The sequence below is a fragment of the Oncorhynchus masou genome, chromosome 3, assembly GCF_036934945.1.
Source record: "Oncorhynchus masou masou isolate Uvic2021 chromosome 3, UVic_Omas_1.1, whole genome shotgun sequence".
Classification (NCBI taxonomy): Eukaryota; Metazoa; Chordata; class Actinopteri; order Salmoniformes; family Salmonidae; genus Oncorhynchus; species Oncorhynchus masou.
The window spans coordinates 8,447,261-8,460,818 of record NC_088214.1 but is presented as its reverse complement, the minus strand read 5'-3'; the positions used below and the strand labels follow the sequence as shown (position 1 = coordinate 8,460,818).

At 44.8% G+C, this 13,558-nt stretch overlaps 1 protein-coding gene across 1 annotated transcript in view; it reads right to left on the bottom strand.

Moving 5' to 3' along the window:
* Positions 1-1,575: 1,575 nt before the first annotated feature.
* LOC135509425 (insulin receptor-like) overlaps positions 1,576-13,558 on the bottom strand; it is a 157,083-nt gene continuing 145,100 nt past the window's right edge. The window contains exons 18-23 of the mRNA XM_064930075.1: positions 13,179-13,408; positions 12,692-12,802; positions 11,986-12,148; positions 7,248-7,377; positions 6,941-7,075; positions 1,576-4,661 (exon numbers count right to left, since the gene is read on the bottom strand). Coding sequence (XP_064786147.1) covers positions 4,175-4,661; positions 6,941-7,075; positions 7,248-7,377; positions 11,986-12,148; positions 12,692-12,802; positions 13,179-13,408 — 1,256 coding nt within the window. The 3' untranslated portion in view covers positions 1,576-4,174. The remainder of the gene's footprint in view (positions 4,662-6,940; positions 7,076-7,247; positions 7,378-11,985; positions 12,149-12,691; positions 12,803-13,178; positions 13,409-13,558) is intronic.

Genomic DNA, 13,558 nt, shown 5'->3' with positions numbered 1-13,558 from the left:
TTCTCTGCTCTGCTGATAAACCATCAGATGACAGTTGGGTTTTGTTTACTTTTTATAGGTCAGCTGTGTGTGTTGCACAACAACACTTGTCACTACTGACCAATAACCTTTTTTCTTGTCACAGACACCAATGCAACAACACCTGAATTAGTATTATTGAGTAGAAAACAAATATGTGGGTCTATTGTGTAATATGGTGGAACTTGTTTTGCAGTAACCAGAACTGTGTAAAGATTACCCTGAACTGACATTGGACTGCACTGCCCCCGTGTGGTAAAAATCAGACACTGCAGGCTATGCATTGGTTTTGTTGGTACTGTATGCATTTTGAAACCTCTTGTTTCCCCCTTCCATTTACACTGTAATGTCCAAACTATTTCAAGACTCTTTCTATACGATGTGGGGTCAAAAGCAACGCAGTGTATGTATGATATGGCAGACGTGTTGTTGCCTACCCTTACCACCTGGGGGCGGCCCGTCAGGAAGTCCAGGATCCAGTTGCAGAGGGAGGTGTTCAGTCCCAGGGTCCTTAGCTTAATACTGGTCACTATGGTGTTGAAAGCTGAGCTGTAGTCTATGAACAGCATTCTCACATAAATGGTCCTTTTGTCCAGGTGGGAAAGGGCAGTGTGGAGTGCAATTGAGATTGGTTGAATTTCTGCAAAGAAACCACTACTAAAGGATTTGCTTAGGCCAAGAAACACGAGCAATGGACATTAGACTGGTGGAAATCTGTCCTTTGGTCTGATGAGTCCAAATTAGCAATTTTTGGTTCCAACTGCTGTCTTTGTGAGACGCCGAGTAGGTGAACGGATGATCTCTGTATGTGTGGTTCCCACCATGAAGCATGGAGGAGGTGTGAATGTGATGGTGTAGGGGGGCTTTGCTGGTGACACTGTCAGTGATTTATTTAAAATTCAAGGCACACCTAACCAGCATGGCTACCACAGCATTCTGCAGCAATACACCATCCCATCAGGTTTGCGCTTCGTGGGACTATCATTTGTTTTTCAACAGGACATTGACCCAACACACCTCCAGGCTGTGTAAGGGCTATTTGACCAAGAAAGAGAGTGATGGAGTGCTGCATCAGATGACCTCCACAATCACCCAACCTCAACCCAATTGAGATGGTTTGGGATGAGTTGGCCCACAGAGTGAAGGAAAAGCAAGTGCTCAGCATATGTGGGAACTCCTTCAAGATTGTTGGAAATGCATTACAGGTGAAGCTGGTTGAGAGAATGCCAAGTGTGCAAAGCAGTCAAGGCAAAGGGTGGCTACTTTGAATATAAAATATATTTTGATTTGTTTAACACTTTTTTGGATACTACATGATTCCATAGGTGTTATTTCATAGTTTTGAGGTCTTCACTATTATTCTACAATGTAGAAAATAGTAAACATAAAGAAAAATCCTTGAATGAGTAGGTGTCCAAACTTTTGACTGGTACTGTATATTGATTACACAAAGACCTCACTCTGAGATCAATTGTACACACATACCACATCCTGACGTAATAAAACTACATAGTAAAACAATAACAGACGCATGAGGAGAGAGACTGAGACAGAGCGTTGTCATGTTGCACCACACTGCTTTATTTATCTAGAGCAGACAGTTTGATATCAACGGGCCAAGCTCCTCCTCCTACTGTGCATCTGATACGGAGAGGAAAGACCAAGTGCTGCTGGTCGATCACAAGTCCAACTGATTATTAGTATGATTTCTGGATTAGAAACAATAAACATAAAAGACAAACATGTAAACAGACCGGAAATACCTCATGAAACACAATGTCAACAACTATGTAGAAAAAAACCATCAATAATATATTTATATATATATATATATTTATATTTTCTATACCCACTAAAATATACCAAAAGAAGCATCTATTGGTCATCTGAGGAACTCTTTTTTTTTTTTGTAAAAATGTTTCCCCCCCTCAGATTTTTAAATATCCTTCAGCTGTAAATGTGAAAACTCAAAATGAGAAAATGAAACCTAAATAAATTAAAAAAATATAACCAAAGAAATATGTTCATTCTTTATGTGATGTTTGTAATACTGCAGAGTGTGAGGAGAGATGACAACAAGCTTCTCCAGTGGATCGATAAAGTTTGTTCGAAGATTCGAAAATGGATTTGACACATTCATCAATCCAAAAGTTAGCTAGTTCTCAAGTCTCAGAAAGTCTGTCGTTCCTTGACAACTTGAGAGCACAAAGAGACAGACACACAGCTCCATGACATTCAATGCAGGTCACAGACAGACACACAGCTCCATGACATTCAATGCAGGTCACAGACAGACACACAGCTCCATGACATTCAATGCAGGCCACAGACAGACACACAGCTCCATGACATTCAATGCAGGTCACAGACAGACACACAGCTCCATGACATTCAATGCAGGCCACAGACAGACACACAGCTCCATGACATTCAATGCAGGTCACAGACAGACACAGCTCCATGACATTCAATGCAAGTCACAGACAGACACACAGCTCCATGACATTCAATGCAGGTCGCAGACAGAGACACAGCTCCATGACATTAGATGCTGATCACAGACAGACACAGCTCCATGACATTAGATGCAGGTCACAGACAGACACACAGCTCTGTGACATTCAATGCAGGTCACAGACAGACACACAGCTCCATGACATTAGATGCTGATCACAGACAGACACACAGCTCCATGACATTAGATGCAGGTCACAGACAGACACACAGCTCTGTGACATTAGATGCAGGTTACAGACAGAGATAAAAGGGCACTTTTACACTGAGCGACACCATGGGGGACCTCCATGGCCCAGGGAGACCTAGGGACCCAGCGAGGGCTAAGCTGCCCAGGGAGAGAGCCTCAGCTTGCGGAAGGGACAGTCTGGAGAGTCCTGGGGTTAGCAGCCTTCAGGTTGACCCAAAGTTTAATTATTTTCACAGTAGATTTCTACCTCCGCCACACATTCGTGGAAACTTGGCAATATTAAAAAAAGAAAAAAAAGATTGAGGACAAGAGAGAAGCAGTAGAGAGGGAGGTTCGTCTTTCTTGAATACAAAAAGTGTACGTGTGGTTGGTTGTATGTTCTCTCCTGGTTGACATTGGACAACATGGCTACATACTGTAGTGTAATGAGGGTGGCATCTTGACAACAGAGAGCAATAATGTCTTTGAGATGTGTACTTCCAGGAGGCCTCTGAACAAGTGAAAAAAGTGATCATCTATACAAAACAAGAGAGAAAGACATGGGGATAATGTTCTGTTAAGAGGGACTAGACCTTTACCCAATATAATGTTCTGTTAGGTGGGACTAGACCCTTACCCCATTTAAATGTTCTGTTAGGAGGGACTAGACCCTTACCCCAATATAATGTTCTGTTAGGAGGGACTAGACCCTTACCCAATATAATGTTTTGTTAGGAAGGACTAGACCCTTACCCCATTTAAATGTTCTGTTAGGAGGGACTGGACCCTTACCCCATTTAAATGTTCTGTTAGGAGGGACTAGACCCTTACCCCATTTAAATGTTCTGTTAGGGGGACTAGACCCGTACCCCAATATAATGTTCTGTTAGGAAGGACTAGACCCTTACCGCATATAATGTTCTGTTAGGAGGGATTAGACCCTTACCCAATATAATGTTCTGTTAGGAGGGATTAGACCCTTACCCCATATAATGTTCTGTTAGGAGGGATTACACCCTTACCCCATTTAAATGTTCTGTTAGGGGGACTAGACCCGTACCCCAATATCATGTTCTGTTAGGAGGGACTAGACCCTTACCCCATTTAAATGTTCTGTTAGGAGGGACTAGACCCTTACCCCATATAATGTTCTGTTAGGAGGGATTAGACCCTTACCCCATATAATGTTCTGTTCGGAGGGATTAGACCCTTACCCCATATAATATTCTGTTAGGAGGGACTAGACTGAGGGTGGGCAATTCCAGTCCTCGTGGGCCTGATAGCTGGGGCAAAACTTTGACACCTAACACACCTGACTCCAATAATCAACGAATCATGATCTTCAGTTTAGAACGCAATTTGATTAATCAGCTGTGTTTGATAGGATGGAGAAAAAGTATGACACCAATCAGGCCCCAGAGGACTGGAGTTGCAAACCCCTGGACTAGACCCTTACCCCCATTTAATGTTCTGTTAGGAGGGACTAGACCGAGGGAGTGCTAGTGTCTGTTGTCCGTTAGTCTTTCCCCCGTTCATGTGTGTGTACGGGATGTGTTCCTCGTAGTTGTTTTGTCTCAACCCCAGTGACGAACCCGCCTCGTCCCGCTCAGAGCTGTGGTCCCCTCTCTGGGAGTAGGAGGAACTGTGGTCCCCTCTCTGGGAGTAAGATGAACTGTGGTCCCCTCTCTGGGAGTAAGAGGAACTGTGGTCCCCTCTCTGGGAGTAAGAGGAACTGTGGTCCCCTCTCTGGGAGTAAGAGGATGGGTCTAGGGGAATGCTCTCCATGTTGTCCATGTCTAGGTCAAAGTCCTCCTGCTCCGGAGGCTTGTTCTCCTGGCTATAGAAGAAGGAGACCTCCTGGAAGGACTGGTGAAGGTCCTTGTGGAGCATCTCAATGATCTCCTGGAAGCTGGGACGCAGCTTGGGGTTGTACTGCCAGCACATCGACATCAGATTGTGTCTGAGTAGAGAAGAGGAGGAGGAGGAAGAGAGGAGAGAAGAGGAGGAAGAAGAGAGGAGAAGGAGGAAGAGCAGAAGGTGGAGAGAAGAAGCAGAGAAGACAAGGAGGAAGAGGGGAGGAGGAGAGAAGAAGGAGGAGAGGAGAGAAGACAATATAAATATCCCCAATATCATGATCACCAATATCCCAAATATCATCAATATCATGATCACCAATATCCCCAATATCATCAATATCACGATCACCAATATCCCCAGTATCATGAAACCCAATATTCCCAGTATCATGATCACCAATATACCCAATATCATGATCACCAATATCCTTAATATCATGATCACCAATATCCCCAATACCATGATCATGATCACCAGTATCATGTTCATCAATATCACCAATATCATGATCCCCAATATCGCCAGTATCATGATCGCAAATATCATATGATCCCCAATATCAGTATCCCCAATATCCCTAATATCATGATCAATATCCCCAAAATCATGATCACCAATATCACGATCACTAATATCCCCAGTTTCATGATCACCAATACCCCCAGTATCATGATCACCAATATCCCCAGGATCATGATCACCAATATCATGATCACCAATATCCCCAATATCATGATCACCAATATCCCCAGTATCATGATCACCAATATCCCCAGTATCATGATCACCAATAACCCCAGTATCATGATTCCTAATATCCCCAATATCACGATCGCTAATATTCCTAATATCCCCAGTATCATGATCACCAATATCACCAGTATCATGATTCCTAATATCCCCAATATCATGATCACCAATATCACCAGTATCATGATTCCTAATATCCCCAATATCATGATCACCAATATCACCAGTATCATGATTCCTAATATCCCCAATATCACGATCGCTAATATTCCTAATATCCCCAGTATCATGATCACCAATATCACCAGTATCATGATTCCTAATATCCCCAATATCATGATCACCAATATCACCAGTATCATGATTCCTAATATCCCCAATATCACGATCACTAATATTCCTAATATCCCCAGTATCATGATCGCCAATATTCCCAGTTTCATGATCGACAATATCCCCAATATCATGATCACCAATATTCCCAGTATCATGATCACCAATATTCCCAGTATCATGATCACCAATATCCCCAAAATCATGATCACCAATATCCCCAGTATCATGATCACCAATAACCCCAGTATCATGATCACCAATATCCCCAATATCGTGATCAACAATATCCCCAATATCATGATCACCAATATTCCCAGTATCATGATCACCAATAACCCCAGTATCATGATCACCAATATCCCCAAAATCATGATCACCAATATCCCCAGTATCATGATCACCAATATCCCCAGTATCATGATCACTAATATCCCCAGTATCATGATCACCAATATCACCAGTATCATGATCCCTAATATCCCCAGTATCACGATCGCTAATATTCCTAATATCCCCAGCAACATGATCATCAATACAAGTATCACCAATATCATGTTCACCAATATCATGATTTCGAATATCCCCAGTATCATGATCACCAATACCACCAGTATCATGATCACCAACATCCCCAGGATCATGATCGCCAATATTCCCAGTATCATGATCGCCAATATCCCCAGTATCATGATCACCAACATCCCCATTATCATGATCGACAATATTCCCAGTATCATGATCACCAATATCACGATTCCCAATATCATGATCACTAATATCCCCAATATCATGACCACCAATATCCCCAGTATCATGATTCCCAATATCATGTTCACTAATATCCCCAATATCATGATCACCAATATCCCCAAAATCATGATCACCAATATCCCCAAAATCATGATCACCAATATCCCCAGTACCATGATCACCAATATCCTCAGTTTCATGATCACCAGTATCCCCAGTATCATGATCACCAATATAATGATCACCAATATCCCCAATATCATGATCACCAATATCCCCAGTATCACGATCACCAATATCCCCAATATCACAATCACCAATATCCCCTAAATCATGATCGCCAATATCACGATCACTAATATTCCTAATATCCCCAGTATCATGATCACCAAAGAAGAGTGATTGTTCTGACGTTGTCATCTATACCTGGTCTTCCCATCCCACAATGACCACGACTACACCATAGATATCTACAGTGTGATATCATTGAGCTGGACTATACAGACACTGTATCATTTATAACATTGATCTAGAGGTGAGACTTACAGCCGGTCAGCACAGTTGTCTGGTCGGTCCAGATATCCTCCATCCATGACGAACTTCAGGACCTGCTCGTTAGACAGGCCCTGGTACGGCTGCTCTGCTAGGGTACTGATCTCCCACAACACCACCCCAAATGACCTGGGACGGACACACACACACACACAAGTGGCAAGGAAAAACTCCATAGGTGGATAGGTCGGGAAAAACTTTTGAGGAACCAGTTAGCAGGCTCACACTCTCACAGACAGACACACACAGAGACAGAGATACAGACAGAGGCAGAGACAGAGTCACAGTCACGTATCCTCACCAGCAGTCAGAGTGTGCGGTGAACACTCCATCCTTTAGAGACTCAGGAGCCATCCAGCGGACAGGAAGCAGACCCTTCCCTCCCTTACGGTAGTAGTCCGTCTCATAGATGTCTCTGGTCATACCAAAGTCTGAGGGTTGAGTAGAGAATATATTTTATTGTTATCCCAGAACAGAAACCTGCTTTGCAACAGGCTGTCAAATATTCATACAAACAATTAGAGAAAGGAGAGAAAATACTAATGACCTATATGAAAAGGCAAATACAGTTGAAGTCAGAAGTTTACATACACCTTAGCCAAATACATTTAAACTCAGTTTTTCACAATTCCTAACATTTAATCCTAGTAAAAATTCCCTGTCTTTGGTCAGTTAGGATCATCACTTGATTTTAAGAATGTGAAATGTCAGAATAATAGTAGAGAGAATGATTTATTTCAGCTTTTATTTCTTTCATCACATTCCCAGTGGGTCAGAGTTTACATACACTCAATTAGTATTTGGTAGCATTGCCTTTAAATTGTTTAAATTGGGTCAAACATTTTGTGTAGCCTTCCACAAGCTTCCCACAATAGGTTGGGTGAATTTTGGCCCATTCCTCCTGACAGAGCTGGTGTAACTGAGTCAGGTTTGTGGGCCTCCATGCTCGCACACACTTTTTCAGTTCTGCACACACATTTTCTATAGGATTGAGGTCAGGGCTTTGTGATGGCCACTCCAATACCTTGACTTGGTTGTACTTAAGCCATTTTGCCCCAACTTTGGAAGTATGCTTGGGGTCATTGTTAATTTGGAAGACCCATTTGTGACCAGCTTTAACTTCCTGACTGATGTCTTGAGATGTTGCTTCAATATATCCACATAATTTTCCTACCTCATGATGCCATCTATTATGTGAAGTGCACTAGTCCCTCCTGCAGCAAAGCACCCCCACAACATGATGCTGCCACCCCCGTGCTTCACGGTTGGGATGGTGTTCTTCGGCTTGCAAGCATCCCTCTTTTCCCTCCAAACGTAACGATGGTCATTATGGCCAAACAGTTCTATTTTTATTTCATCAGACCAGAGGACATTTCTCCAAAAAGTACGATCTTTGTCCCCATGTGCAGTAGCAAACCGTAGTCTGGCATTTTCATGGCGGTTTTGGAGCAGTGGCTTCTTCCTTGCTGAGCGGCCTTTCAGGTTATGTCGATATAGGACTCATTTTACTGTGGATATAGATACTTCTGTACCCGTTTCCTCCAGCATCTTCACAAGGTCCTTTGCTGTTGTTCTGGGAATGATTTGCACTTTTCGCACCAAAGTACGTTCATCTCTAGGAGACAGAACGCGTCTCCTTCCTGAGCGGTATGATGACTGCGTGGTTCCATGGGTTTATACTTGTGTACTATTGTTTGTACAGATGAACGTGGTACCTTCAGGGGTTTAGAAATTGCTCCCAAGGATGAACCAGACTTGTGGAGGTCTTCAATTACTTTTCTGACGTCTTGGCTGATTTCTTTTGATTTTTCCATGATGCCAAGCAAAGAGACACTGAGTGTGAAGGTAGGCCTTGAAATACATCCACAGGTACACCTCCAATTGACTCAAATTATGTCAATTATCCTATCAGAAGCTTCTAAAGCCATGACATCATTTTCTGGACTTTTCCAAGCTGTTTAAAGGCACAGTCAACTTAGTGTATGTTAACTTCTGACCCACTGGAATTGTGATAAAGTGAATTAATCTGCAAACAATTGTTGGAAAAATCACTTGTGTCATGCACAAAGTAGATGTCCTAACCGACTTGCCAAAACGACAGTTTCTTAACAAGAAATTTGTGGAGTGGTTGAAAAACTAGTTTTAATGACTCCAACCTAAGTGTATGTAAACTTCTGACTTCAACTGTACGTCCAAAGTGGAAAGAGCACCATTGTGTTGCAGAATGAGAGAAATTACAGGCGAGAATCTTTATTATCCCAGTTGGGAAATGTACTTTGCAGGAGGCAGTGAAACATGTATGTAGATGTATTTAAAAGTATTACATTGTATATGTGAGGGAGTGAGTTCCCATACCTACTATCTTGATATGTGTGTCTGGATCTGTTTAACTATACCGGACCACAAGTCCCCACAACAATAGTAAACAAATAAAACCAACTGGGGACATGTTGTTAGTCCCCACAAGGACATATATCTATCTAGGGGGGTTCAGGGTTCAGGTTAGGGACAGGTTTAGGGACCAGGGTTAGGGGCTAGGGACAGTTTTAGTGACCAGGGATAGGGGCTAGGGTTAGTTTTAAGGACCAGGGTTAGGGGCTAGGGTCAGTTTTAGGGACTAGGGATAGGGGCCAGGGTTAGTTTTAAGGACCAGGGTTAGTTTTAGGGACCAGGGTTAGGGACTAGGGTCAGTTTTAGGGTTAGGGACTAGGGTCAGTTTTAGGGTTAGGGGCTAGGGTTAGTTGCTAGGGTTAGTTTTAGGGACCAGGGTTAGGGGCTAGGGTCAGTTTTAGGGTTAGGAGCTAGGGTCAGTTTTAGGGTTTGGAGCTAGGGTCAGTTTTAGGGTTAGAGGCTAGGGTCAGTTTTAGGGTTAGGGGCTAGGGTCAGTTTTAGGGTTAGGGGCTAGGGTTCGTTTTAGGTTTAGAGGCTAGGGTCAGTTTTAGGGTTAGGGGCTAGGGTCAGTTTTAGGGTTAGGGGCTAGGGTCAGTTTTAGGGATAGGGTTAGTTTTAGGGTTAGGGGCTAGGAACAGTTTTAGGGACCAGGGTTAGGGGCTAGGGTCAGTTTTAAGGACCAGGGTTAGGGGATAGGGTCAGTTTTAGGGTTATGAGCTAGGGTCAGTTTTAGGGGTAGGGACTAGGGTCAGTTTTAGGGTTAGTTTTAGGGTTAGGGGCTAGGGTCAGTTTTAGGGACCAGGGTTAGGGGCTAGGGTCAGTTTTAGGGTTATGAGCTAGGGTCAGTTTTAGGGGTAGGGACTAGGGTCAGTTTTAGGGTTAGTTTTAGGGTTAGGGGCTAGGGTCAGTTTTAGAGTTAGACGCTAGGGTTAGTTTTAGGGACCAGGGTTAGGGGCTAGGGTCAGTTTTAGGGTTAGGGGCTAGGGTCAGTTTTAGGGTTATGAGCTAGGGTCAGTTTTAGGGTTATGAGCTAGGGTCAGTTTTAGGGTTAGTTTTAGGGTTAGGGGCTAGGGTCAGTTTTAGAGTTAGACGCTAGGGTTAGTTTTAGGGACCAGGGTTAGGGGCTAGGGTCAGTTTTAGGGTTAGGGGCTAGGGTTAGTTTTAGGGTTAGAAGCTAGGGTAAGTTTTAGGGACCAGGGTTAGGGGCTAGGGTCAGTTTTTGGGTTAGGAGCTAGGGTTAGTTTTAGGGTTAGGGGCTCGGGTTAGTTTTAGGGTTAGGAGGGTTATGGGCTAGGGTCAGTTTTAGGGGCTAGGGTCAGTTTTAGGGACCAGGGTTAGGGGCTAGGGTCAGTTTTAGGGGCTAGGGTTAGGGACTATGGATATGGGCTAGGAGCTAGGGCAGTTTTAGGGCTAGGGTTAGTTTTAGGGTTAGGGTCAGTTTTAGGGACCATGGTTAGGGGCTAGGGTCAGTTTTAGGGTTAGGGGCTAGGGTTAGTTTTAGGGTTAGAAGCTAGGGTAAGTTTTAGGGACCAGGGTTAGGGTCAGTTTTAGGGTTATGAGCTAGGGTCAGTTTTAGGGGTAGGGACTAGGGTCAGTTTTAGGGTTAGTTTTAGGGTTATGGGCTAGGGTCAGTTTTAGAGTTAGACACTAGGGTTAGTTTTAGGGTTAGAGGCTAGGGTCAGTTTTAGGGTTAGGGGCTATGGTCAGTTTTAGGGTTAGGGGCTAGGGTTAGTTTTAGGGTTAGGGGCTAGGGACAGTTTTAGGGACCAGGGTTAGGGGCTAGGGTCAGTTTTAGGGTTATGAGCTAGGGTCAGTTTTAGGGTTAGTTTTAGGGTTAGGGGCTAGGGTCAGTTTTAGAGTTAGACGCTAGGGTTAGTTTTAGGGACCAGGGTTAGGGGCTAGGGTCAGTTTTAGGGTTAGAAGCTAGGGTAAGTTTTAGGGACCAGGGTTAGGGGCTAGGGTCAGTTTTTGGGTTAGGAGCTAGGGTTAGTTTTAGGGTTAGGGGCTCGGGTTAGTTTTAGGGTTAGGAGGGTTATGGGCTAGGGTCAGTTTTAGGGGCTAGGGTCAGTTTTAGGGACCAGGGTTAGGGGCTAGGATCAGTTTTAGGGGCTAGGGTTAGGGACTATGGATATGGGCTAGGAGCTAGGGTTAGTTTTAGGGGCTAGGGTCAGTTTTAGGGGCTTGGGTCAGTTTTAGGGGCTAGGGTTAGGAGCTATTGTTAGGGGCTAGGGTTAGGGACTAGGGTTATGGGCTAGGAGCTAGGGTTAAGTTTAGGACCATGGATAGGAGCGAGGGTTAGGTGTAGGGGTTAGGGGCTAGGGTTAGGTGTTGGGGATAGGGGCTAGGAGCTAGGGTTAAGAGCTAGGGTTAGGTGTAGGGGCTAGGGTTAGGTGTAGGGGCTAGGGTTAGGTGTAGGGGTTAGGTGTAGGGGTTAGGGGCTAGGGTTAGGTGTAGGGGTTAGAGTTAGGTGTAGGGGTTAGGGGCTAGGGTTAGGTGTAGGGGTTAGGGGCTAGGGTTAGGGGTTAGAGTTATGGGTTAGGTGTAGGGGTTAGGGGCTACGGTTAGGTGTAGGGGTTAGGGGCTAGGGTTAGAGGCAAGAGTGATTTGGGGGTTAAAGTTAGGGTTAAGACTGCGTGAGTGTAGTCTACCTCCTATCTTGACAGTGAAGTCCTGCGCCACCATGCAGTTCCTAGCGGCCAGGTCTCTGTGGACAAACTTCTTGGCGTTGAGGTAGGCCATGCCGTCTGCTATCTCTGCTGTCATCTGGACCATCTCCCTCAACGTGGGGGGCGGGCTCCCAGTAGGGTTATTCTGACAAGACATGTATTAATACTAGGGCTATTCTGCAACAGGCCACAAGGGGGTGCATAGATAACAACAAATACTAGTCAGAAATATGTGTTTTGTGGGGTATTTGTGATATAGTTCAATATGAGAAAGGATAGAGGAGAGGGATAGAGGAGAGGGATACAGGGTGGATAGAGGAGAAGGATACAGTGTGGATAGAGGAGAGGGATACAGGGTGGATAGAGGAGAGGGATACAGGGTAGATAGAGGAGAGGGATACAGGGTAGATAGAGGAGAGGGATACAGGGTAGATAGAGGAGAGGGATACAGGGTGGATAGAGGAGAAGGATACAGGGTGGAGAGAGATACAGGGTGGAGATGGATGCAGGGTGGAGATGGATGCAGGGTGGAGATGGATGCAGGGTGGAGATGGATGCAGGGTGGAGATGGATGCAGGGTGGAGATGGATGCAGGGTGGATAGAGGAGAGCGATGCAGGGGAAGGCAGCTCTACCACTAGACTAGCCCTCAAGACAGGGATCCCAATAATATGTGTGTGTGTGTGTACCTCAGAGTCGGGGCGGAGGCAGCGCAGGTAGCTCTTCAGGTCGCCATGGGTCATCAGCTCCATGACAACTAGAGTGGGCTGGCCCTTAGAGACCACACCCATCAGACGCACCTGAGAAGGAAACATCGCTTGCTTTGATTCTTGCACCTCGGTAGCAACTTTTAACAAAGATTTCTTGTGATCATCATGGTATGTGGTGTCACCTTCTATAGACTGTAGGTCTTACACTGTAGCACCAAGTAAAGCCCTTCATGATGGAGACCTTATTGAGGAACTCTCCTATCTACCCCTCTCTATCCTAGCCCTCTCTCTCTCACCATCCTCTCTCTCTCCCACCACTCTCTCACCATCCTCTCTCTCTCTATCACCATCCTCTCTCTCTCCCACCACTCTCTCACCATCCTCTCTCTCTCCCACCACTCTCTCACCATCCTCTCTCTCTCTATCACCATCCTCTCTCTATCACCATCCTCTCTCTCTCTCTTACCACATGGTGGCAGGTGAAGCCCTTCATGACGGAGGCCTCGTTGAGGAACTCTATCCTCTCTCTCAGACTGGCCGACTCGTTGACCGTCTTCACTGCCACATGCGTCTCTGGCTCTCCCTTCACGATGTCCTTGGCGATGCCCTCGTAGACCATGCCGAACGAGCCCTGACCCAGCTCTCGTAGGATGTTAATCTTATCTCTGCCCACCTCCCAGTCATCTGGCTCGTACACTGGAGAAAACACACACAATAAACTCCTGGGGCCGTAAGTACATTTTATTACAGAATTCTGGTGTACGTGGAGACTCTAGGATTTGCGTGTGCAACAAATGATTGGGATTTATCAAACTGTCACACGTAAACATCCACATATTTTCATTT